Source organism: Hemitrygon akajei, chromosome 23 (genome assembly GCF_048418815.1).
Source record: "Hemitrygon akajei chromosome 23, sHemAka1.3, whole genome shotgun sequence".
Lineage (NCBI taxonomy): Eukaryota > Metazoa > Chordata > Chondrichthyes > Myliobatiformes > Dasyatidae > Hemitrygon > Hemitrygon akajei.
In genome coordinates, this window is record NC_133146.1 from 55600156 (window position 1) to 55627635 (window position 27480).

The following is a 27480-nucleotide window of genomic DNA, read 5'->3' on the forward strand; positions in this document are numbered from 1 at the left end:
ATAATTTATGTATCAATGACTTTCACATGTGTTCAAAGGACATTTATTATCAAAGAATGTATAATGTATTCAACCTTGAGTTTGTCTTCTTGCAAGCAGCCACAAAACAAAGAAACACAATAGAATCTATTTTTTTTAAAACCCGCACAACAAAGGCCCTTAAACACCCAATGTGTGAAAAAAGAACAAGCATACAAACAACAACATGTAAACAAATAGCACACTGAACATTAACCGCAGAGTCCCTGAGAGTGAGCTCACAGCCACGGAGCCAGTTCGGCACTGAGTTGAGTGAAGCTGGTCCAGGAGCCCAAAGGCTGCAGGCCTCAGCCACGGAGCCAGTTCGGCGCTGAGGCGAGTGCTGATGGTTTCAGGAGCCCAAAGGCTGCAGGCCTCAGCCACGGAGCCAGTTCGGCGCTGAGGCGAGTGCTGATGGTTCCAGGAGCCCAAAGGCTGCAGGCCTCAGCCACAGAGCCAGTTTGGCACTGAGGCGAGTGCTGGTGGTTTCAGGGCACGGGTGCAGACTCAGTTCAGCAGATATCAATTCAATAACGTCATTTAAGCATAGCACTAGGTTTTCACCTAGCTGACCAAGAAAAGTTTGAGAATGTGGTTACTGAATGTTCCAGTGTCCTGCCTTACCATTGCTCTCTAATGTTGCATTTTAACAGGTGGAACTGCCCAAGGTTTTATTTAAAGTTGGGTATCCAATCTTTACTATTAATGGAGCCACGATTTCAGCTTTACCTATATATTTTTTTTACAGATATAGTGAAGATATACATAGAACTACATAGTGGTTGAAAAATTAATGGTAATGCCTGAAAAGGGGGCACCCATCGTCACACACACAAAATGCTAGAGGAACTCAGCAGGTCAGGCAGCATCTATGGAAATGAATAAATAGTTGATGTTTCGGGCTGAGACCTTTCTTCAGGACTTGAAAGGAAGGGAGAAGATATCGGAATAAAAAGGTGGGAGAGGGGAAGGAGCATAGCTAGAAGGAGATGGGTGAAGCCAGATGGGTGGGAAAGGTAAAAGGCTTGAGAAGAAAGAATCTGATAGGGCAGAAGAATGGACCACAGGAGAAAGGGAAGGAGGAGATGCACCGGGGAGAGGTGGTAGGTGGGTGAGGAGGGGTAATAGGCCAGAGTGGGGAATAGAGCAAGAGGTGGGAGGGAATTTTTTTACTGAAAGGAGAAATCGATATTCATGCCCCTAAGAATCCCTTGCACCCAGTACATGCTCTCTTCTCATTGCTATCATCAAGGTGGAGGTATAGAAGTCTGAAGACATGCACTCAATGTTTCAAGGACAGCTTTCTCCCATCCGCTATCAAATTTCTAAATGGACAACGAACCCATGAGCACTGCCTCAGTATTGTTTTCACTTTCAATACTACGTATATTTATATTTTTTATTATTATGTACTGCATTGTACTGCTGGTGCAAAACAACAAGTTTCACAACGTATGCCGGTGATATTAAACCTGATTCTGATCATGAGAGCGAGGATGTGTGGGGGGTTTAATTCCTTCTGGGGGGTGCATGTTGAACACAAACACATTGCATACAGACACCCATTCCTAGTTCACCTGATAATCACAGAGAAGGTTTGTGTCTTTGCTGCTCCCGGGCTTTCCTGTTGCCCACCAGGGAAATAAGTATAAATAAGGTCAAGGAAATTAAGAATAAGACTGGGCAAGACGTTGAATAATAGATTTTACAAATACTCCACCTTTATATTCACAGCCTGAGGACAGGCTGTCATGTAAAAGGATTATGTTGACATATTATTTATGTAGGACTTCAGGGAGCTACTTGTATTTGCAGCAATCCATGCCTGATATCTGTTAATAAACTCTGAGTGGCAGAGACTGAATCATGAACATACCTTTTCTTTCTGCAATGTTGCATCTGAGATTGAATTTTCCCTTGTCTCAGCTTCTCAGTCTGACCTCAGTTATAATATACATGTATTCATGCCACCAGGTTAGAAACTCAAAATGACAGCTGCCCTGACTTTCCTGGATGACATGAATGTTTCAGCCAAGTCCTCAATGCATTAAATGTTATTCTTTCAATCAACTAATAAATAAATTAAATTAATAATATCTGGCATTTTAAATTTCAACATGTCTTCACTCACACAATCCCAAACATTTATATTACAGGCTCAACTCATTATTTTTAACTTTGCCTACATTAAACTGAGCTATTCAGCAGTAGTGAAATTGATATTCTATTACAACACAGAACTTCTTCAGTCAATGCACAATTCAAACTACATTTATTATTGATGTATGTATACATTATACAACCTTGAGATTTGTCTCCTTACAGGCAGCCACAATACAAGAAAACCAAAATATCCTAATTATTTTAAAAAATGACAAACACCCAATGTGCAGAGAGAGAGAAAAAAACTAATCGTGCAAGCAATAAAAGGAAAAAAAAAGCGAGTCCTCAGGCATGAGTCTGGAGCAGGCCCACAGCCTCGACCTCAGTGCAGCAAAGAACGGAGTGAACGTCGAGGAGCCGTGAGCAGAACAAGCCCGACTCTCGTGGCACCCAGCACCTGGATTTGTGATCCAGCTGGCCTGGCATTTAGATTGGCCAAACACTGGATCACTCCTCCCTCTAGGACCCAGGCCCTGTTGCCCTGGACCTGGATCCCATGGCCAATTTCCGGCCCGTATATGACCTTGCTGAATAGACCCAGTGCTTAGACCGATCAAACCTTGCCCATCAGGAAGGAGATAGCTACATTGTTAGGGATCAGGGAAAACAAAAGAGATGATCATAATCATCAGTGATAAGGCAGGCTCGGGGAACATACCTTCACAGTAATTCAGTGTAGCAAAACTTCAGTGTAGTCCAGGCCACCTAATGGGGCTCATCTTATTACTGCACCCCAGCGTGACAGAGATACGTGAATATACTGCACATTGAATCAACTGATCTTTCAACTTGAGGAAGAGATTAGATTAACAGATGAAAGTACTATTTTGAGAGAAGATACAGTACTGTGCAAAAATTTTAGAATAGGGTGGCAAAGATTTTTGCACAGTACTGTATTTGACGACGTGGAGCAGAGAGCAGGTTTGTAAATCTGGTGGGTGCAAAGGATATTTGGGAATGGTGAGGGTGGAGCACCATGGGAGGGTGTGGGACAGGTGGCAGAGAAGGTTTGCCGGGCATGGTGGGGGGTTGCTGATGCAATCACACCCAGCCCTAAGACACCAGGCAAGCTCATTTGATTCCAAACAATTGGTATATTGATCATTGCAGAATGTCTCTGGTGCTCCCACTGCTCCCTTCCCCTTTTCCCAACCATGGTTTCCCCTCTCCCTGTTCCTTTCCCACTCTCAGTCCACAAAAGAGACCCATATCAGAATCACGTTTAACATCACTCACATATGTTATAAAATTTGTTTTTTATTTTGAACTTTTGCACAGTAGTGTACTGATGCTTCCGTTATACTGTATGGTACATTTGTACTCACATATTTACAGGATAATGGACCTGGTCCTGCTGATTCTGGATATCCAAAGCACAAATAGAAAATGGCACTCATCAAATCAGATGGCACCAGTGAGGAATAAAAAAAAGAGTCAAAATTTAACCCAGTCACCGTTGGTATGAACATTTGAAGCTTGTTGGCCTTATGCTTTCATAGTAACTACTGGAGAAGTTTGTCAGGAATTGGATTTGGACCCTTCCTTGCAGTTCTCCTCTCGGCTGGTGACATAGTGACCTGCCACTGACAGTTTTAGATGACATCTGATGTTTGATGGGGATAAGGGATTGGTGTATCATGCATACTTTCTGACATTATTGGATATTGGGAATGTGAGTTCCAAAAAGCTTAACCCTCAGTTTATCACTCAGCTTTGCTCTCACCACTGCTTTATCTAATGCTGAAAACCTTCAGCTATGCATTTGCACCTATGGGAAACAAGAGAAAATCTGCAGATGCTGGAAATCCAAAGCAGCACGCACAAAATGCTGGAGGAACTCAGCAGGTCAGGCATTATTAATAAAAAGAGTAAACAGTCGATGTTTCTGGTTGAGACCCTTCATCAGGACTGGAAAGGAAGAGGAGACGTCAGAGTAAGAGGGTGGGGGAGGGGAGGAAGAAGTACAAGATGATAGGTGAAATTGGGAGAGGGTGAAGTACCTATGTACCTATGGCTTTACAGGTAATGAGCTAAGATCATTTACAGTATTTAGACTGGGCAGCTGTTTTACAGACAAGAAAAGATTTGCAGATGCTAGAGATCAAAGTAGTTCACACAAAGTGCTGGAGGAACTCAGCAGGCCAGGCAGCATCTATAGAAAAGAGTAAACAGTCACGTTTCGGTGTGTGACCTTTCACCAGGACTGTTTTACAGCAAACACAGACGGGATGAGCTGAAGGTTTCATAAATTTTTAAAAGATTTTTTGATTATTCTATTGCAATACTTCAGATTTTCCTTCCTCTTTTAGGGATAACCAGAACACTGGATGCCTTGTCCCATCTCAAGGTGCATCTTATTCATTCATTGTTCCTTCGCTTCAAGAGCCTCAGTTTTTCAAAAAAGAGATCATCCCATGTCCCTCCATACTGCCGTACATTGGCATTGGTACTCCTCTTTAGCAGCCCCCACCCTACCCACCACTTTAAACGTGCCACCTCCAGCAGTTGTCGTCACTCTTCACCTTGAAACCCACTTTTCTTAACAATCCTTCTGCCCTAGAGCATCGAGTCTTAGAAGAACATGGCACAGAATCTGGTCCTTCTGATCAGCTGGTCCTTACCACCAAGATGTCCATCCAGGCTGATCCCATTATCCCATTTGCTTGAATTTGCCCCGGACTTTCTAAACTTTCCTATCCATGTACCTGTTCAAATGTCTCTTAAGATTTGTATTGTACCTGCTTCACCCACTTCCTCTGGCAACTCATACCACATAAGTACCACTGTGTGTGTAAAAAAAGAAAGTTGTCCCTCAACCTCCTATTAAATTTTCCCCTCTATTAGAGAACATTGATGCTGACTCATCCAATATTAGTTTAGCTGACTCAGCAACATTCTTATGAAAACCATTAAGATCTTCTTCATGTTAAAAATGCTGTACAGATGGAAGTTTGTGCTGTTTGCTTGGGGCTAGTGGGGCAGTGCAGGTGAAAGCATTAAAAAAGTTTGTGTGGTACAATGCATGCCAGCTTTAGCAAAAGACCAGAAGTCTTCCCAGTGCTCAAGGACGAATGTTTAAACTACAGTCCACCAGACCTTCACTCAGAACCTCCAACATCCCCATATGTCTGAAGATTTAAAGATTAGCTTTATTTGTCACAAGTGCGTCAAAACTCGCAGCGAAGTGTGCCACTTGCGTCAAACTAAATCGAATCAGCGAAGATAGTGCTGGCCAGAAGTTGCAACACCTCTGGCGCCAGTATAGCATGTCCACAACTCACTAACCCTAACCATCAGTATCATCATTATGTGCTGTCTAGTATGATGAAGGTGATCATGGTCCCAGGATCATGATTGTTCTTGGTAAATTTTTTGACAGAGGTGGTTTGCCATTGCCTTCTTCCGGGCAGTGTCTTTACAAGATGGGTGACCCCAGCCTTTATCAATACTCTTCAGAGATTGTCTGCCTGGTGTCAGTGGTCACATAACCAGGACTTGTGAGATGTACCAGCTGCTCATATGACCATCCACCACCTGCTCCCATGGCTTCACGTGACCTTGAACAGGGGGCCAAGCAGATGTTCCACCTTGCCCAAGGGTAACCTGCTGGCTAGTGGAGGGAAGGAGCAACTTACAACTCATTTGCTTGCGATGTATCTTTAGTCCGCCACCCAAAAAGCCTAATCATTCTTCTTTGGAAAGTGGGAGGAAATCACAGCACCCAGAGGAAACCCACACAACTTACAGCATGAACATACAAACTCTTTACAGATGGCCGCAGGAATTGAATCCCAATCACTAATTACTGCTGCATAAACAATGTGCAAACCGCTACTCTACTGTGCTGCTTCTTGCTAGGCAGACACCCAGTAACAATATAGGGAGGATAGTGAGGCTTTGGAGAGAGATTAGAAGAGGTTCACCAGGATGCTGTCTGGTTTAGAGGGCATGTGCTATCAAGAGAGGCTGGATGAACTTGGGTTGTTTTCTCTATAGAATGCCGGAGGCTGAGGGGAGATCTGATGGAGATTTACAAGATTATGAGAGGCATAGAGAGAGTGGAGAGAGACAATAGACAGTAGGTGCAGGAGCCATGATTCACTGTGATCATGGCTGATCATACACAATCAGTACCCTGTTCCTGCCCTCTCCCCATATCCCTTGACCCCGCTATCTATAAGAGCTCTATCTAACTCTCTCTTGAATGCATCCAGAGACTTGGCCTCCACTGCCTTCTGGGGCAGAACATTCCATATATCCACCACTCTCTGGGTGAAAAAGTTTTTCCGCATCTCTGTTCTAAATGGCCTACCCCTTATTCTTAAACTGTGGCGTCTAGTTCTGGACTCACCCATCAGCGGGAACATGCTTCCTGCCTCCAGCGTGTCCAATCCCTTAATAATCTTATATGTTTCAATCAGATCCCCTCTCATCCTTCTAAATTCCAGTGTATACAAGTCCAGTCGCTCCAATCTTTCAACATATGACAGTCCCACCATTCTGGGAATTAACCTTGTGAACCTACGTTGCACTCCCTCAATAGCAAGAATGTCCTTCCTCAAATTTGGAGACCAAAACTGCACACAATACTCCAGGTGGGGTCTCACCAGGGCCCTGTACAGCTGCAGAAGGACCTCTTTACTCCTGTACTCAATTCCTCTTGTTATAAAAGCCAGCATGCCATTAGCTTTCTTCACTGCCCCAGCATGCCATTAGCTTTCTTCACTGCCCCAGCATGCCATTAGCTTTCTTCACTGCCAGAGTATCTGTTTCCCAAGGTTGAAATATTTAATACCAGAGGGCATGCATTGAAGATGAAAGGGGGTAAGTTCAAAGAGGATATGAGAGGTAAGTTTTTTGCTCAGACAGTGATGTATGCCTGGTAGGATGGTAGAGGCAAATACATTAGAGGCTTTAAAGAGATGTTTGGACAGGCACATGAATGGATGGAAGATGCAGATATATGAACATGGTGTGGGTAGGAAGGGGATTAGTGTCTGAGTGTTTTTCATTCGCTTTTTAGTTAGTTCAGCACAACATTGTGGGCCGAGTGGCCTGTTTCTGTGCTGTACTGTTCTATGTTCTATTAAAATCAGACTGTTCTTTAGAAATTAAACTGGAACAGCATTGTAAACACTGGGAGTGGAAGTTACACCCCATTATAGCAGAGGTGGCAGAGCCATTGGAAAAGAAAATCTCTGCTGGCATATTCTTACAAATTAATATACTGCTCAGAACAAATATTTGAAGTTGCATCATCAGTACAATTCACGGCCTCCTTAGAGTCAACATTAAACTGACTGAAAACCTACAGCATTATGATCAAAGGAAACTGGTAGCAATGTGTGGCCATGCTGCAGTGCTCTTGGCTGTCAAGCTGATCCAGGCATTCAATCATCACACCACAGAAAGCAGCAAATCTGAGAGCAAAGCCCACAGGACTCCAGATAGAGCATTGTCAGATGTAATGATGTCTCCGATGTAGGATCAATATCGAAATAAATCATCTTCAAATTGATCTTATTACACTTGGTGTAATTAAATGTGCACTTTTTTGTACACTTTGGTAATGGGATTACAGTCTTTTTGTATCTCTTCGATTTCATGTTTTAATGTTCATTTGTATGTGTATTAATCTGGTATATTATATAATATACATATTATGTATCGTGTTCCTGCATTATAGAGTAACAGATCTGTCCTTCCTCCTTTGTATTGAACCCCAGTGTCGTACAGAATCTGACCTATTCTCATCAGTAATGTATGACACTGTTATGAAGAAGACGACTCCTACCCCGGCCTTGATGACCGTAGATTTCAGTTTTGCCAGGGCCTTGGTGCCATACTTGATCAAACAGTGTAAATACTGTAAATCTGCACCTTTTTTTGTACATTTGTCTGTGTTTGGTAAAGGGAATACAACCTTGCTGTGTCTCTGGGTTCATGTTCTAATGTTCATTTATATGTGTATTAAAATGTCATTTCATATGATATACATATTATATCACTCACTCCATCACTGAAATGTTCCCACAACCTATGGACTCACTTCCAAGGACTCTTCATCTCATGTTCTTGATGTTTCTTGTTTATTTATTTATTATTTTTATTATTATTAGTTCTCTTTTTGTATTTGCACAGTTTGTTACTTTTTGTACATTGACTGGCCGTCTGTCCTGTTGCATGCAATCTTTCATTGAAACTATTACGTCTGTTATATTTACTGTGAATGCCCACAAGAAAATGAATCTCAGGGTTTTGTATGGTGACAAATGTCCTAGGTGAATGACATATGTGGGTGATGATAAACCTGATTCTGATATGGGTCTCCATTGTGGACTGAAAGTGGGATGGGGACAGGGCGAGGGATTCATGATTGGGAAAGGGGAAGGGAGAGGGGAGGGGAGGGGAGGGAAACACCAGACAGGCATTCTGTAATGATCAATAAACCAATTGTTTGAAATTAAATGACCTTGTCTAGTGTTTCAGGGCTGGGTATGTCTGCACCCGGCCCACCCCACCCCTCTGACACTCTTTCTCTGCCACCTGTGTCTCTCCCCTCCCGTGGCCCTCCACCCTCACCATTCTCAACATCCTTTCCTCTCGTCAGATTTACAAACTCGCTCTCCACTCCACATTGACAAACACAGTACAGTGCATAAAAGTCTTAGGCACCCTGGCTATATATATGTGTGCTTTTGTACAGTACTGTATATACTTCAATAATAAATTTACTTCGAGTTTTGCTTTTTTTGTAGCAGGCAAGATGCTCCTCAGCACCGGTAGTACATTAAGTATCCACAGAATAAAGAATGTTGTTCAGATCAATACAATAAAATCTTAATCCAACAGTTCCTTGTGAATTATATGTAATTAACTCTAAGTATAAACCACAGCAACAGATATACCAACATCAACAATCTTTTTTTGAGGTGTATACATATGATCACCATAAAAATAAATCAGCATTAACAGGAAGGTACTAAAGAAAAATTATACTATCTGTGGCACATGAAGGATTGAAAAATTCATATGTCTATTCCATTAAATTCAGATTTAATTATGTTAGCAGTGGCATTTCACTGCATCTAAATGCCACTGCTTCATACCAGTTAGTATCTTGAGTTTGCTGTATTCAGCATTAATCCTGAGTGTTGTACCTCTGCTTATTGTGTTTCATTGTCTTCATAGGCCATTTCATTCCTCACACCTCTGGCCGTGATCTTTGTGGTCAAAATAATTCAACGGACAGATAAAACAGAGATTAAAGAGGCCTGTTTAGGTAAGATATTCACTTAACGTATGTAGTGAAATTATGTCTTAATTTCTCTTCCGTTCTTGTAGTTTGAATCTATCCTATAACACCTGTATTTTTTAACACTCAGCTGTCTCTCTGGCCCTTGCTCTGAATGGAATCTTCACCAACACAATTAAGCTAATAGTAGGAAGGTGAGTTGCCATTATTTAGTACGTCATTTTAATATCAGTTCTGTGAATTCTATCTAACTGTTTAGCACTGGCTCGGGGAAAATTAATGACACAGCTTGCTGTGCAAAATGATAACAAAATTATCCTTGGAGTGAGGAAGAAATGGAAAAGCACTCCCTTGTCCATGTTCAGGCACTGGGTGTCTGGCAAAGGAATTAAAATGATGTGTACGAAGCAGTAATTCTTAGAAAACTGAGAACAGTCCATCATGATGCAAGAATAATTCATGTTCAGTCAGACATTACTCCATTTTGTTTAATTTCTGCATTGAATGGAGATTGAACTCTACTTCTCTCATCCAGTCACTGAACTGTCTCCCACAACATATGGACTTACTTTCAAGGACTCTTCATGTCTAATACCAGAGGGCATGCATTGAAGGTGAGGGGGGGGGGGGTAGGTTCAAGGGGGATGTGAGGGGTAAGTTTTCTTACTCAGAGTGCGGTGGATGCCTGGAATCCACTGCCTGCAACGGCGGTAGAGATAAGTACATTAGAGGCTTTTGAGAGATAGGCACATGGGTGTAAGGAAGATGGAGGGATATGGACATAGTGTGGGTAGGAGGGGTTAGTGTTTGTATGTTTTTGATTTGCTCTTTAGCTGGTTCAGCATAACATTGTGATTCGATTAGCCTGTTCCTATGCTGTGCTGTTATATATTCATCTCATGTTCCCAGTATTTATTGTTTACATATTATTATTATTATTATTATTATTATTATTATTATTATTATTATTATTATTATTATTATTATTATTATTATATTTTTTTCTCTGCTCAGGTTTGTAAAACCTAGGTACAGGCATAGCCAAGCTGACTCATTTCTCAATTGCTAGGAACTTTCAGACTATTCCAGTGGTGTTTAGCATTGTGGCTTTCTGAAGATTTACGTAAATGGGCCTAATTGTTTAATACTACTGTGTTGTGACTTTGGGAGGATGCCAGTTGTAGATATTACTTTCCATAGTCTTTCAATTTCCTCTTTTAATTTGGCATATTTCTGGGTTTTTCACTATTGATTTCTGTATGTTATGGTTGTTTGGAATGGCCATATCTATTATGTAACTTGTTCTTGCTTGTTTATCCTGTAATATTAGATTACAGTCATTATGTATCATCCTATCTGTAATAGTAATAATTATTAATATGATTAGTAATTGTTATAATTAATAGTAATAATTATTATATAAATTTCTTGCTTTTTGTATTTGCACATATTGCTGTTCTTTGCACATTGGTTCTTTGACTGCACCTGTTGGGTGCAGTCTTTCATTGATTTTATTCTGTTTTTCGTGTTTATCATGAATTCCCACAAGAAAATAAATCTCAGGGTTGTACATGGTGACATTAATGTACTTTTATAACAAACTTACTTTGAAGATACCCTGGTTTCTAACTAACTGTTTCTAACGTATTAGAGGTGTGGTGTAGCTACATATTACCTAGAAACAGACGCTGGCATTCTGCTTTGGGGAAACTGACTGGTCCAGAACAACAGTCTTGTGCAGCTTCTCATCTGCCTCAGTGTGATGTGTCATTGAGGGTTGTGCTTTCAGGTGCAGATTGCACCCAGCTCATTGTCTTTTTACACTCTATTTCGGAGAAGCCTGTCACATCAAAGTTTCTATGCATCACATTTACAGTGCCCTTGATTCGACAATTTCAAATGGATGTTAAATATCTTCACATCATTTTCAAGTTCAAGTTTAATTATCATTCAATCATGCATGAATATGGCTAAACGAGACAGTGTTCCCCTGGGCCACGGTGCAAAATACATTACCAACAGCACACATCACAAATGGCATGTGGTTATAACTTCAGAAAAATATACAGTAACAAAGAGAAAAATATATATAGCCCAAGTCTTTGAATGGCATGAGAGTAGATTTATTGGATCTTGTCCTGGTCCAACTTGTTCTTCTACCAAGTGAACACAAGAGGGCAGCACAGAGTGAACATTGGAGAGCAGCACAGAGCAAACACTGGAGGGCAATACTGATGGGAGGACCCAGCCCCTAACCTTGGCTTGCCTTAGTCCTCACCACAACCGAAACAACACATCTCCCCTCCAAATCTCCAGAAGGAAGACTTTACAGTAATAACCAGCTCACACAAAATACTGGAGGCATCAATGGAGGGGAATAAATAGTCAGTGTTTCAGGCCAAAACCCTTCATTCAAAGAAACAAAGACTGTTCCATGTTGCCGACACTCAATTGTAGCTGTGGCTCATGCATATGCCCATAGCTACTCCTTTGGTTTGGAGAAAGTGAGAGGAGCTGAGAGAGAAATTGGTGATAATATGAACCAGTTTTGGTAGACTGAGGAGGGTGGTGGTGGAGGGGGACTGGTTAGGTCTGTGGTCTGGGAGAAAGTGAAGAACTTTAATGTCTTTCTGATGGAGGATGGAAGTGTAGAAAAACTGAGGGACAGCGGAGTTACTGCAACAACCAGTGGCTCCCATAATTTTTTCACCACCATCATTTGCTCTTCACTCATGAAGTACTAGTCAATATCAGGTCTACATTGATAAAGAAAAGGGTTAAGTTACCAAAGAACCTTTCATTATACAGGAATTTATATGGGGGAAGGGAAGGAATACCACGTACAGTGAATGTTAGGTAAAGTAGTCAAAAGCTAGTCAATCCCCTCCCAGTAAAAATGCAGTAAATTGAAGGAAAATCACACTTATTTTTATAAGATCAAACATACAAGACATTCATCCATTGCTATGTTAGCTAGATACAAGAGCATGAGTGCTCATTGGTGCATTCTGTGTGGCTTATTTACATCACAGACTCCTTCTCATTAACCTAGTTTGTTAAGTGTTGCCGGTTTTCATGAAACTATGTTTGAGCAATAATCTCCAAATATATTTCCTATCTTTCCTTTTACTGAACAAAACCATTGAACTCAATGAAACCTTCCACTGTATCAAAGGTTCATTAAGTACTATTTCAAGCACTTGATATGAGACAGATGGTGGCTGTTGGCGTGATTAAGTCCATTATTTTGCTGTGAAAGAAATTTCTACAAAAGCCAGGTACGTCCTCTCCATGGACACATGGGTTTTCTCCAGATGCTCAGGTTTCCTCCCACAGTCTAAAGACGTACCAGTTGATAGGTTAATTAGTCATGTTAAATTGTTCCATTAGGCTGGGGTTTAATCGTGGGCTGCTGGGGCAGCACGCTGGGAAGACTGGAAGGGCACTGCATCTCTAAATAAAGTGTTCGACGACAAGTGAATATCACCAAGACTGAGTGACCCTCTGATGACACCAAAATGCTTAATTATTACAGCTCATTGTTTACAGTTTAAAGAGGATGACGTATAGTGTTATGAACAGCTGAATTACTGTGGGCCACTGACATCTACTCCCTAGGTAATCAAGTGTAACCCTTTCACCAGGGCTCGAATACAAACTTGACTTGCTAGCTAACCCTGTCAACAGCCTCATGACTCAGCAGTGAGAAGGCTACCCTTCATAAACAATATCAGTCTATGGTTGGTATGATTTGGGGTTCAACCAAACGGGGAAGTTGGGATATTCCGATTAAGGAACATTGATTGTAGTAAGTGCTGTGTAAACACTGCTCATACACAACTGTCAGACACCAAGAAATGACAGATCGTTTCTAGCATAAAATTACAAAGTATAATTACCAGTTTTCAACTGCATCAAACAGTTAACAAAAAAAGAAAGATAACAGGGCCCATTATGTTAAACCAGGCCAATGTGCTCTTAAACATTGGAGCTCATTCCTGTAGTAGTCTGGTGTATTACCGTACTCACGTGCTGAACCCATATGAAAGATACCAGCAGTCACAGTTCGAACTTCCCTCGAAGACCCTCTCAAACGAACTGGCTAACTCAGGAGAATTGACGCTTCCTCCTTTGAACCATTTATCTCCACAGAGCACTTCTTACAACAGGGCCTCGCCTTCAAATGGCATTCAGCAGGCATTTTCCCTTGTGCTGTGCTCCGCAACTCCCTCCAAAAGACCCCAAACCAGTCTACTGCCCTTCAGAAGTCTGATCCCACCCAGCTCTCTCTAATCTTCCACTGGGCAGAAAGTTACAACATGGACCAAGGCGAGCTTAATTGTCTGAGACAACGTTCCTAAGTTGGACAAAGTGGCTCCTCACCTTTAGCCAAAACCAAAACACTCTTACTAGTAGGACACACTGCTTTTTCAGAAAACTGCTAAAATTTAAAAAAAATTCAAAGCATAGCAGTAGAAATCTTAACCAGGGCATTACACTAGAACAAAATGCAAACTGGTAATTACCTGCCCGCACCTTCACCATTCCCCATCTGTACTTCCCTCTCACACCTTCTCTTCTTACCTACCCATCCCCTCCTTCTGGTGCTCCTCCCCCTTCCCTTTCTTCCATGGAATTCTATCCTTTCCTATCAGATCCACGCTTCTCCAAGCCAGATCTTTTCCACCAATCAACTTCCCAGATTTTGACTTCACCTTCTTCACCTCGCCCAGTTTCACCTCAGAGCTGCCATCTTGTACTTCTTCCTCCCCTTACTCACCTTCCCCACCTTACTCTAATAATTCCCCCTTCCTTTCCAGTCCTGATGAAGGGTCTCAGCCCAAAACATTGACTGGTTACTCTTTTCAATAGATGCTGCCTCACCTGATGAGTTTCTCTAGCATTTTGTGTGTGTTTCTTATGTTAGAGTAAGCCTTTGAATACTTTAATGAGTAGTCTAGACATCAATGCATGTGAAGGTGGTGATAAATTAATCTTCTTGTGTGCCTAAAGGCTGAAGGTACAGCACTTTCTGCTCTGCATCGGATTTCTGAACGGACATTAAACCCATGAACACTAACTCACTACTTCCTTTTCTCTTTTTGCACTACTTGTTTAATTTAACTTTTTTAATATATGTGTACTTCTTACTATGGATGACAGGGTGGAGATACGTCTCTCCCAAAGGAGAGGTGAGGCATTCCTTCCCTGCAGGTCCCCCTGGACAAGGTGTAGCATGTGAAGCCATGGGAGCAGGTGGTGGATGGTCGTTTGAGCAGCTGGTGCATATCACAAGTCCTGGTTATGCGACCACTGACGCCAGGCAGACAATCTCTGAAGAGTATTGATAGTGGCTGGGGTCACCCGTCTTGTAAAGACACTGCCCAGAAGAAGGCAATGGCAAACCACCTCTGTAGAAAAATTTGCCAGGAACAATTATGGTAATAAGACCGTGATCATCCACTTCATAAAGACACGGCACATAATGATGATACTTACTGTAATGTTCCGTATTTTATGATTATGTATTGCATTGTACTGCTGCCACGTAACAACAAATTTCACAACGTATGCCGGTGATATTAAACCTGGTTCTGATTCTGATTCTGACCATGGAGCTGTAGGCTGTGGTTCCGTGTTGGTACCCTTACCCCTGATTCAGAAGATTGTGGGTCCAAGCCCCAGAGCAAAAATCTCAGAACATAATCAAGGCTGAAACTTCAGAGCAGAAATAAGGTCTTGCTGAATTATTAATGAGTTGTTAAACCAAGAAACTCTCTGCCCTCTGCAAAAGATGGCAAGAGCTCATTTTGAAGAACAGCAGGAAATTCTCCCAGTAGCATGGCACTGTGACATGATCCTTCATTATATTACCAAAGGAAATAGATAAGCCAGGCTGTCAGGATCATTAAAAACTGTTGAGTGCAAAATTACTTCTGATATAACAGCAAGCGTAAACGTACTTGCTACAACTGTACAGGATATTGATGAACCCATAATTGAAAGAATGCTGGGTAGTTCTGCTGTAACACAATAATTACATTCCTAGGAAACCTTGTAGGTTTCTTAGTCCTCCTGTTGCGGGACACGCTCTTATTGCTTTCAAGTCAGTTTTAAACAGGGTTTTCCTGAACACAGTCACACAGTAACCAACGCAAACCCCGCAATGCTAGAAAGTATTCCCTAATCTATTAACCACATCATAATAATCCACATTATGGAATCACAGAATGAACTCTATAAACTTCTGGTAGCTTTATTCAAGGGAGGATGCACTTCATTGAAGGTACAGCAGAGAAGGCTTGCTAGCGATTTGCTGTGATGAAGAAGTTGCTTTAGAAGCAGAGGCTGAGTTCAAAGAATGGAACAGAGGTGAGGCTAAGGGGTTTAACAAGTCCTGAGAGGATGTCCTCCAAAGGAAGCCTGCAACAATGGGGTATTTTTCACAATAAGTGGTCCTGAATTTAAAGTGGAGATCACTCTTCTTCTCTCAAAGGGCAATAAATCTTCAGAATTCTCTCGTCTAGTGCGTGATGGGGGCTGAGCCACAGTAAGTCATGTTTTTTTTTACTGTAGTGGAATTGAGGGTTATGCAGGAATGAGGAGTTGAGATCAACATCATGGTTCTTTCTGGAAGTGTTTGATCCATTGCTGGTTAGGTTTCCTTTCTCCCCTATGCCCCATTGACAGTAAAATGATGTGGGAAGTGGTGGAAGTCACCACATGAATGTGTGTCTTCTTTTCATTATCTACATTCATGTTGGATTCTTTTCAGCATCAATATGAAGGACCCCTCCACCACCCAGGACATGTTCTCTTCTTGTTGCTGCCATCAGGAAAAAGATACAGGACCCTCAGGACCCACAGCACCAGGTTCATACCCCACAACATCAGGCCCTTGAATCAGTGGAGATAGTTTCACTCAACTTCACTTGCCCCTTCACTGAACTGTTCCCATCACCTACAGGCTCACTTTCAAGGACTCTTCATCTCATGTTCTCAATATTTAATGTTTTTTTTCATCTTTTGTATTTGCACAGTTGGTTGTCTTTTGCACATTGATGTTGGGGACAGTTTATCATTGATTCTATTGCGTTTCTTGTATTTACTGTGAATGTCTTTTACACGCTGGTTGATGCTCAGGTTGGTGTGATCTTTCATTGATTCTCTTGTGGTTATTATGCTATGGAGTGTGCCCCCAAGTAAATGAAGCTCAGGGCTGTATGTGGTGACATAGATGTAATCTGATAGTAAATTCACTTTGAAGTTTGAACTTTGACATCCCCCTAACTTTACATCAAGTCTCCAAACAAAGAAAGCGTGGCTGAGTTTAAAGGCTCGACCAAGAGCTGATGAGATATGTTGTCAATTCTGGGCGATAGACACCCTAAAGGCAGAAGCTGCACTGATCAGATTGGGAAAAAGACTCTTGCTACCAGGCCATGTTTTAGAGTGGTATTTTATAAATATATCTACCAGTATTATGCCCCTTCATTACTGAGTAACAGATCTAGCCTTCCTGCTCTGTATTGAACCCCTAACCTATCCTCATCAGTAATGCATTACACTGTATTACAGAAGAAGTCCTCTGCCCCAGCCCTTGATGAACATAGAGTTCAGTTTTCCCAGGGCCCTGATGCCACATTGGGTCAAATGCTGCCTTGATGTCAGGAGCTGTCACCCTCATCTGTGTGCTGAGGATTTAATAAGTTGCACAAATGAAATACATTTTTATTGCCTTGAGAAGTGGAAGAGCCACAGGAATAATGAGCAATATTTCATTCTCATTTCAGTGACATCACATACAAGTCACACGGTAATCCATTTCAATTTGGCTTTTATTACCACATTATCTGGCTGTAGCAAGTGAAAATGTTGCCAAATTCCTTTTCAAGTCTTTAAGCCTTAAGAAGTATTTGGGTAAATAATATCACTGCTGGGGAAGTAAGGAAAAGGACATCCAGCCTTTAATAATTTCATTCACCAAATAAACACAGAACAAAATTAAAAGTATATGAATGAGATAGAAAATTGGATGTGTAGTTAATTAGTAATTGATGATAGATTTATCTATGATCAGATGTAAGATTGCACTCAAAGGAAATTAATTTCCATACGTTGCACTTCATTCGGGAGCAGATGATCCAGAATGTTGAAAGTGGTGACTATTCAGCTCTCCTTTAGCAGGTAGCTTTACTGTCAGCTAGTTGGTATACTTGTTGACTGGTTAGCTGGCTATCAGGAAGGAAAGCAGCTAAGGAGTCAATGGGAGGAGTGTAGGTGATGTGTGGTGATTGGCTGAGTCAGATTGCAGCAAACATAAGCAGTTCATTCCTTCAGGTCAATGGCCCATGTGCAGTGCTGGAGGCCTAGTTCAACATGGAAACAAACTTCAAAGTAAATTTATTATTATCAAAGTACATGAACGTCACCATATACTACCTGAGAAGGGTCTCGGCCCGAAACGTCGACAGCGCTTCTCCCTATAGATGCTGCCTGGCCTGCTGTGTTCTACCAGCATTTTGTGTGTGTTGCTGTTTGAATTTCCAGCATCTGCAGATTTCCTCGTGACTACCCTGAGATTCATTTTTTGCAGGCATTCACAGTGGAACAAAGAAATACAATAAAATATAATGAAAAAAACTACACACAAGCAAAGACTGACAAACAGGAATCCAAAAGTTCAGCATGGTGTGCGACCAATGTCCTGAGCTGCGTAGATTTCATTGCTAGAAGCATCATAGGAAAGGCGGTGAGCTCAGGCACGGATCAACACCTGGAATTATGATGTTGTAGCCATTAGTGAGACTTGGTTGCAGGAGAGGCAGGACTGGCAGCTCAACTTCCTGGGGTTCCATTGATTTAGACATGACAGAACAGGAGGGATTAAAGGAGGTGGGGTGGATTTGTTAGTCAGTGCTCAGTCTTATGAGGTGGAACTGACCACATTAGAAGAAGAAGAAGAACGCCCTTAACTCCTGGTGGAGTCATCGGGGCACCGTCATGACAAGCTTTCTGCACCGATCTTATTGGTAATTGCTCATCATGTAGCGTTTCTGTAGCATTCTCCAGTGTTTTCTGCGAGGTCAAGTTGATAGCTCGACGCTCAACCCAGCACGGATGGAAAGCATGCAAGGGAGCCAGCTGGATTCGAACTTAGGAACATTTGCTCCAGAGTCCAGCGGTGATGCCACTACGCCACCAGCTGGCCACGGCCACATTAATGAAACTATATTACAAACCACCCAACAGCCCGAGGGATTTAGAGGAACAAATTTGTAGAGAGACCACAGACTGCTGCAAGAAACATAAGGTTACTATAGTAGGTGACTTTCTACATATTGATTGGGACTCCTGGATTGTAAAAGGACTAGTTGGGATAGAGCTTATAAAGTGTGTTCAGGAAAGTTTCCTTAATTAGTACATAGAAGTCACAATGAGAGAGTGTACAATACTTGATCTGCTACTAGGGAATGAGACAGGGCAAGTAACAGAAGTTTGTGTGGGGAAACACTTTGCATCCAGTGATAATAATACCATTAGTTTCAAAGCAAATATGGAAGAATATAGGGTGGGACTGTGGTTTGATATTCAAAATTGGAGAAAAGTCAATTTTGATGGTATCAGAAAGAATCTAGCAACTGTGAATCGGGACAGGCTGTTCTCTGGCAAAGGTGTACTTGGTGAATGGGAGGCCTTCAAAAGTGGAATTTGAGAGTACAAAGCTTGTATGTGCTTGTCAGAATAAAAGGTAAAGATAACAAGTCTGGGGAACCTTGGTTTTCAAGAGGTATTGAGTCCATAGTTAAGGAAAAGAAATTAGGAGTGCTAAAAGAATGCCTTAGCAGACAAGGTTAAGGAAAATCCTAAGGAATTCCACAGATATGTTAAGAGCAAAAGGACTGCAAAGAACGAAGTTGGTCCTCTGGAGGATTAGAATGGTAATCCATGCATGGTCAAAAAAGATAGGGGAGATCTTTTGCATCTGTACTTACTCAGGCGATGGACATAAATGTGAGGCAAAGCAGCATTGACTTCATGAACCCTATATAGATTACAGAGGAGGAGGTGCTTGCTGCCTTGGGGCAAATTTGGTTGGATAACTCCCCAGGGCCTGACAAGGTGTTCCCTTAGACCCTGTAGAAAGCAAGTGCAGAAATTGCAGGGGCTCGATCAGAGATATTTAAATCATCCTTAGCGACAGGTGATGTACAGGAGGATTGGAGGACAGCGAATGTTGTTCCGCTGTTTAAGAAAGGCTCTAAAAATAAACTGGCAACTATCGGCCAGTGAGCCTGACATCAGTAGTGGGAAAGTCATTGGAGGGACCGGATATATGAGCATTTGGATAGATGTGGATTAATTAGGGATAGTCAGCATGGCTTCATGCATGTATGAAACTCCACGTTGACAAATACAGTACTGTGCAAACGTCACAGACACCCTAGCTATGTATATGTATGTGCATAAGGCTTTTGCACTGTGCTGAATGTCAAAACACACAGTGAAATGTATTGTGTGCATCAACAGCCAACACAGTCCAATGGTTGTGCTGGAGACACCCCTCAGATGTTGCCACATTTTTGCTGCCAACAGTGCATGCCCATTAGGACACTTAGAGAATCGGGCGATCAGGCAGGGAAGTGAACTTGAGACTCGGGATCATTTGTGGAATGGTGGAGGAAGCTCATGTTACCAACTCCTGTTTCTAGCATTCTTAATGGACCAATGAACATCATGAACGTTAAGGTATTGAGCGGTAGTCTGCAGAAGGCTGGGTAGTTCCCAGATGCTAACTGATGATCTTGGCATTTCCAGTAATCTCATGTTTTTTGTTTGTGACATAATAAAAATTAAATTTAGCATCATGTAATGAAGTACTGTCAATGGTGTGGTTATAATCAGGATTTATACATCTTTGTGTAAATCTAATAAATCCCTAACTGTTTCAGAATGCAGTAAATGTTTCAGTAACAATGCCCTGGCTTGGTGCCTACTTGGTGGCACAATGCCCAAAAGACATTGCAATTGCTTTGAGTTTACAGCACCATCAGTTGCAGTATGAAGAATTCTTCTGGTTGTTTTCTTATACAAGCATAACTTTTTGTTTGAATTGATTATTCTGTCTGCATACAGAACCAAAAATAAAAATTAGTGTTTAAAAGCTGATACAAGATATATGAGATATTTACCACTAACATTCATAGCAAGGCAAAGCATTAGCTTTATGAACACCGTAAAACGTAGGAGCAGAATTAGGCCATCTGGCCCATCGAGTCTGTTCCATCATTCTATCATGGCTGATCCTTTTTCTCCCCTTCCTCAGCCCCACCCCCAGCCTTCTCCCCGTAATCTTTGATGCTGTAGCCAATCAAGAACCTACCAATCTCTGTCTTAATTACACCCAACGATCTGGCCTCCACAGCTGGCTGTGGTAACAAATTCCACAAATTCACCACTCCCTAGCTAAAGAAATTTCTCTGCATCACTGTTTTAAATGGACGCCCCTCTATCTTGAGGCTGTGCCCTCTTGTCCTAGACTCTCCCACCATGGGAAACATCCTTTCCACATCTACTCTGTCTAGGCCTTTCAACACTTGAAAGGTTTCAATAAGATCCCCCCCCCCCCCCATCCTTCTAAATCCCAATGAATACAGGACCAGAGCCATCAAACATTCCTCATATGATAACTCTTTCATCACCGGAATTATCCTTGTAAACCTCCTCTGAACCTCCTCCAATGCCAGCACATCTTAAGGATAAGGAGCCCAAAACTGTTCACAATACTCAAGGTTAAGCCTCACCAGTGCCTTATAAAGCCTCAGCATCACATCCTTGCTCTTGTATTCTAGACCTCGTGAAATGAATGCTAACATACCATTTGCTTCCTCACCACCAACTCAACCTGCAAGTTAACCTTCAGGGTGTACTACATAAGGACTCTTAAACCCCTTTATATCTCAGACTTTTGGATTTTCTCCCCAGTTTAGAAAATAGTCCGCACATTTATTTCTTCTACCAAAGTGCATGACCATGCATTTTCCAACATTATATTTCATTTGCCACTTTCTTGCCCATTCTCCTAATCTGTCTAAATCCTTCTTCAACCTACCTGTTTCCTCAACACTACCTGCCCCTCCACCAATCTTTGTATTGTCTGCAGACTTAAGCCATCTATTCCAATATTTAAATCATTGATATGCAGCATAAAAAGAAGCAGTCCCTACACCGTCCCCTGTGGAACACCAGTAGTCACTGGCAGCCAACCAGAAAAGGATCCTTTTATTCCCACTCACTGCTCCTACCAATCAGCCAATGTCTAACCATGCCAGTAACTTCCCTGTAATACCATGGGCTCTTAACTTGGTAAGCAGCCTCATGTGTGGCACCTTGAATTAAATATAAGGAGTATGAGTGCATTTATATTGCCCTTGCCAGGAGCACAGAAGTTTACAAGTGTTTTGCAATCAAAGAAATTGATACTTTGTCATTTCTCTCTCTGCCTGATTCCACGTAAGGGTAATTCATATGTCTCAATAATATTAGTTTAAAGATAAATATTGCCAGCTCTACAGCTTTTTATGAAGTGATGCTTTTGGATTTCTTATATCACAGAGGCGTACTGGTTTTACAGTTGAGGCGTCCCAGGTTCAATTCCCGCTGCTGCCTGTAAGGAGTCTGTACATTCTCCTTATGACCACATGAGCTTTCTCCAGGTGCACCAGTTTTCTCCCATGGTCCAAAGACATTCCAGTTGATAGCTTAATCGGCCCATGATTAGGCTAGGATCAAGTTGGAGGATTACTGGGCAGCGTGGCTCGAAGGGCCAGATGGTCTGTATTACAATAAATAGATTCATTGAGGTCGGGGTGGAGACAGAGTGAGTGTCAGTTTAATATCTGACACTGCAGCACTCCACCCTCTTAGACAGACCCTCCTGGTTCAAGGATAACCACAGTAGTGGAAGGTATCGATGGGTAAGTTATTTTAACGTGAGTGACCGTCACAAACCATTTGGTCTTCTCGGTGCAAAGCTAGGAAGAATCATTCGACTCCATGCTCTGGTCCACTGACTTAGTGCACACACATTAGTGGATGCCGTAAGTCCTACCCAAAGGGTAGGGTCTGAACCACCAACAGCTGAAAAAGAGCCTGACCTTAGGATTTATACATGATGCAGGCCATGACTTCTTCCTGTGTGATGATCTCCCTTCACCTGAGTTGAGAGGTAACAACTAGCAAAGCTCGAAGTGCCCGATTTCTTCTCTTTTTAGGGGTGTGTTGCTGATGGGTTAAACTGATTTTCTGCACACCCACTCACTTAAGCTGCACACTGGACCACCACGCTTGGGGAAAAGTAGAGGCTGGATCCTGTGCCATCTTGAGTTTGCATCTCCTAGAATCTAGCAAAGAGGATTTTTTTTAAATAGTGGATATAGGCCAGGACTGTCTTTATGGCCTTTGGGACTGTATGGATAAGCAACCGATTTGAACTGCAGGTATGGTGTTCTGCCAAGGTTTGTAGGCATGCTATGTTGGTGCTGGAGTGAGTGGTGACACTTGCAGGCTGCCCTCAGCACACCCTTGGGTATGTTGTTTGTTAATGCAAACAATGCATTTCACTGTATGTTTCAATGTACATGTGACAATTAAACGAATCTTGAATATGTTAAGATTATGGCTGACACTACAGCCTATAATACAAAAGCAAGGATGCAATGCTCCCGAAACGTCGTCACTACCTCCCCCCATAGATGCTGTCTGGCCTGCTGAGTTCTGCCAGCATTTGGTGTTTTTTATTTATTTCCAGCATCTGCAGATTCACTCATGATGCAATGCTGAGGCTTTTTAAGGCATTGGTCAGACCACAGTTGGAATATTGTGAGCAGTTTTGGTCCCCTTATCTAAGAAAGGATATGTCGGCTTTGGAGTGGGTCCAGAGGAGGGTCACGAGAATTATTCCAGGAATGAAAGGGTTAACAATGTGGCCTTTTGATGGCTCTGGACATGTACTCTTTGGAGTTTAGAGGATTGGGGTGGGGGGTGGATCTCATTGAAACCTACCAAACATTGAAAGGACTAGATAGAGTAGATGTTTCCTATAGCGGGGGAGTCTAGGACCAGACGGCATGGCCTCAGAATAGCGAGACATCCATTTAGAACAGAGATGAGGAGAATTTTATTTAGCCAGGGAATAGTGAATTTGTGGTGTTACGAACCCCATAACTGGGTCACTTACCAGCAAAGATAGAGAGGTCCGTTGAAGTCTGATGGTACTATTTTTAACAGTATTTATTAGTAAAAATACACAAAAATAATGTCAATGCAAATATACAGATAATATACGTCGTCAGTACTAAATCTAAAAGTGCGGGTACAATAACAATCAATAAGAAATAAGCTCTATCGTTGTCTAGGGGATAATGTTATTGTCCGATGGAAATATAAAAGTCACTCAGTTCATGCAGGCTGCAGCCTTTGGGGAACCGCTGGGTTTGCAGTGGTTGGAGAGAGAGAGAGAGATTTAGAGAAACTTGCCGATTCCTTTTATGATTTCGATCCGTCGGAGTCTCGTTGGTGTGGCCGTTCACTCGTGGCCTCTCCTTTAGCTAAGCCATTCTTCCGTGGTGAGCCCACCAATCCCAGGCAAGGGAGGACGCACGCGAGCCCCACCAGCTTTTGCTATAAAACGCTGTCACTGGATTTCCAGCGTTTCTCCTGGTGCGTCTGAAGGGGTTGCTCCCCCAGACCCTCTTTTATCCTTACTCACGGGGTCTCAGATGTCAGTCAGGTTGGGATGATGCAATCCCTCAACCAGCCCACTCTGGTCGTCCCCTGAGGGGTTTCAATGAATAGTACAGTACTCAATACACGATTCCGTCTCCAAGAGACAATGGCCGTTATCAGTGGCTTTGTTTCGCTGAGGCCAGGACACATTCCAAACCTTGTGGATTCTGCATGTCTCTCTCTCATTGCCTGGGTCCCAGACCCAAATTAATAGCGATCTTGCGATTCTCAAAAAGGAGGGGGCGACTTTGTACCCTTCGGCCCCTCAGAGTTGTGGCACATTCATAACAGTGGAATTCATTGCCACGGACAGCTGTGCAGGCCAAGTCATTGTCTATTTTTAAAGCAGAGGTTCTTAATTAATCAGGGGGTCAAAGGTTATGGGGAGTTCCTAGGAGAATGGGATTAAGAGGGATAATAAATCAGCCATGACGGAATGGCAGAGCAACCTCAATGTACTGAATGGCCTAACTCTGTTCCTACATCTAATGGTCCTACAAACGCTAATGCTGCCTCTTTCTAAGTAGTGAGTTTAATGCTTTGTACTCATGCTTAATCCACCAAGGATCCAGTGATGTACGGCTTCTGGTGGCTGACTAGTTTCCCCCCAACCCAGCCTACCCAACTTCACAACTGTACCCTTCTTTTAAGATTCACTACCGGGATCTGGGCATCACCAACAAAGCCATGGCTTACTGTCTATCCTCAATTGGCCTTCAAAGGGCAAGTTGCCTTCTTGAACTGCTACAGTCCTTCTGGAGAATGACAGAAAACATAGAGGAGGCTTGACCCAAGAGCAGAGCCGTAGAGACGATTTAGCAGTGACCAATAACTGTTAGTAATAAACTGCAAAGTAACAAGCCACAAGGGGCCACAAAACAAAAGAGCACAGATACTGAACACAACAAGGCAACAAGGTGCCTGGAGGCTGGGAGCAACCAACTGAGGCTGGCTGGTTCAATGAGAGAACAAGGGCTGCGGATGAAAGTTAGGACACCTTGCCCAAGGGTGACCTGCAGGCTTGCTGAGGAAAGGAGTGCCTTCCACCTCCTTTGGTTGAGACATATCTCCACCCTGCCACCCTATATTGGATGTATCTAACTTCTTGAGTGTTGTTGGCACTGTGCTCAACCAGGTAAGTAGAGAATATTCCAAAATGATCTAATTTGAGCCTTATAAGAGGTGAGTCACTTGCCACAGAATACACCCAGAATCTGACCTGCACTTTTAGCTATGTGGCAAATGTATTTGACTTTATAATCAATGTATTGATGGAGGGTACTTAGGGATTGTAATACCTATGCACCAAGTGTAGGTGAATAGATTCTATTGTATTGTAGCCATTGTAGAGCATCCATTAGTACTGCCATCTAAAACTGGCTGGTATCATATCCACTGTTGCAATAAATCTGCCACTAGCGTGACCCTACATCCTCTACATTGTGAACTGTGTCATGCTGCAGCCCTCCAACAGGAAGAGTTAAAGTGAATGACGGGGGTCAGTGAGTGGGTGGCTGTGCTGTCAGATATGGAGGATTGATTGTTATCCCAAATCTATAGCTTCTTGACTGGCAGTTCCAGAAGATAAAGATCTTCCTGTTTTTAACTTTTCTCTGCATGTTACTTCACTCAGAAATTTTGCATCTCTTAAGAGACAGCAATTGAAGAATGATTGCAGAATAGATAGAAGCAGTTAAGCGTAGACGTATGTGATCACAAACCAGCTCAGGCATTCTGACTGAAGCATCACCAGTCTCAGTTGCCTGGCCAGAGTTTGTTCCAGTGATTGACAGGGCATCCTCCTCATAATGAACTAATGTGCCGATATCTGTGTTTCCTCCCCCAGAGACGTGCTACTCCCTTCCATCATACGCTATCTTCTCCTGCAGGAGGATTGTGCTCTGCTAATTGGCGTTGCAGTCTCCAGCTCCTACAGCCAGAATCTGTCAGCATCTATGAAATAAATGATAATAATACCAGGCAGACAAGAGCATATATCACAGCAGTGAGAATTTAAGGTGCCTGAGGAAACTGAGGTGAACGTTGCCATGTTTTGGTGCTTTTGAAGGAAAAAAGAGTAGTGCATTTGCTTATGATCTTGTAGGTAAAGTATGAGACTAGGTGACATAATGACACCTTCAATGTTCAGTTGTTGCTGTTCATCTATAATGGAGTAGATACCTTTATTCAGAAACTCTTGGCAGTTTCTAAACTATTTATGCAGCATACTTTCCAGCATAGTTCATGGTCTCTGCTCAATTACAGCAGACAAGAAAAGTTTACATTACCAATGTAATTTGGCACCAACAAGGAAAGTTGTCACTTGAAAAATTCTTCACAGGGCCTTGAACTCCGGACTTGCATGGATCTTTGACTCCTGGACTTGCTGACCTGGGATGGGGGTGTTACTGGCCCTTGAGCCTGCATGGAACTCTGATCCCAGGACTTAGAAAGTAGAACAGTACAGCACAGGAACAGGCCATTCAGCCCACAGCGTTGTGCTGAACCAGCTAAAAAGCTAATCAAGACACGCAAACGCAAATCCCTCCTACCTGCACTGTGTCCTTCCATATTCCTTACATCCATGTGTCCATCCAAACGTCTCTCAAAAGCCTCTAATGTAATTGCCTCGACCACCATACCGAGCAGCATATTTCAGGCATGAACAACTCAGACACAACAGAGTAACATTTACAAGGCAGGATACCGAGGAGTGCAGTTGAGCCAAAGGATCTGGGAATATAGATCCATAATTCCTTAAAGCTAGATAGAGTCATAAAGGGAGTTTTTGGCACATTGGCCTTCATAAATCAAAGTACTGAGCACAAGAAATAGACTGTTATGTTGAAGTTCTACGTACAGGACGTTTGCGAGGCTAAATTTTGGGTGCAGTTCTGGTTACCTACCTACAGGAAAGATGTCAATAAGGTTGAAAGAGTGCAGGTAAAATTTAAAGAATGTTGCTGAGACTTGAGGACCTGAGTTATACGCAAAGGCTGAGGAGGTTAGGACTTCATTTCCTAGAGCATCAGGGAATGAGGTTAGATTCGATAGAAGTATGCAAAATTTTGAGGGGTGTAGATAGGGTAAATGCAAGTAGGCTTTTCCACTGAAAGTTGGTGAGACTAGAACTAGAGGTCATAGGTTAAGGGTGGAATATTTGAGGGGAACCTAATGGAGAACATCTTCACTCAGAGGGTGGTGTGAGTGTGGATCGAGCTGCCAACAGAAGAGGCAGATGCAGGCTTAATTTCAAC

At 42.4% G+C, this 27480-nt stretch overlaps 1 protein-coding gene across 4 annotated transcripts in view; it reads left to right on the plus strand.

The window, feature by feature from the left end:
* plpp4 (phospholipid phosphatase 4) overlaps positions 1–27480 on the plus strand; it is a 353247-nt gene that overhangs the window by 151199 nt on the left and 174568 nt on the right. For all 4 annotated transcript variants that reach the window (XM_073027697.1, XM_073027698.1, XM_073027699.1 and 1 more), the window contains 2 exons: positions 9373–9463; positions 9567–9630. In XM_073027697.1, the coding sequence (XP_072883798.1) occupies positions 9373–9463; positions 9567–9630 (155 nt within the window). The remainder of the gene's footprint in view (positions 1–9372; positions 9464–9566; positions 9631–27480) is intronic.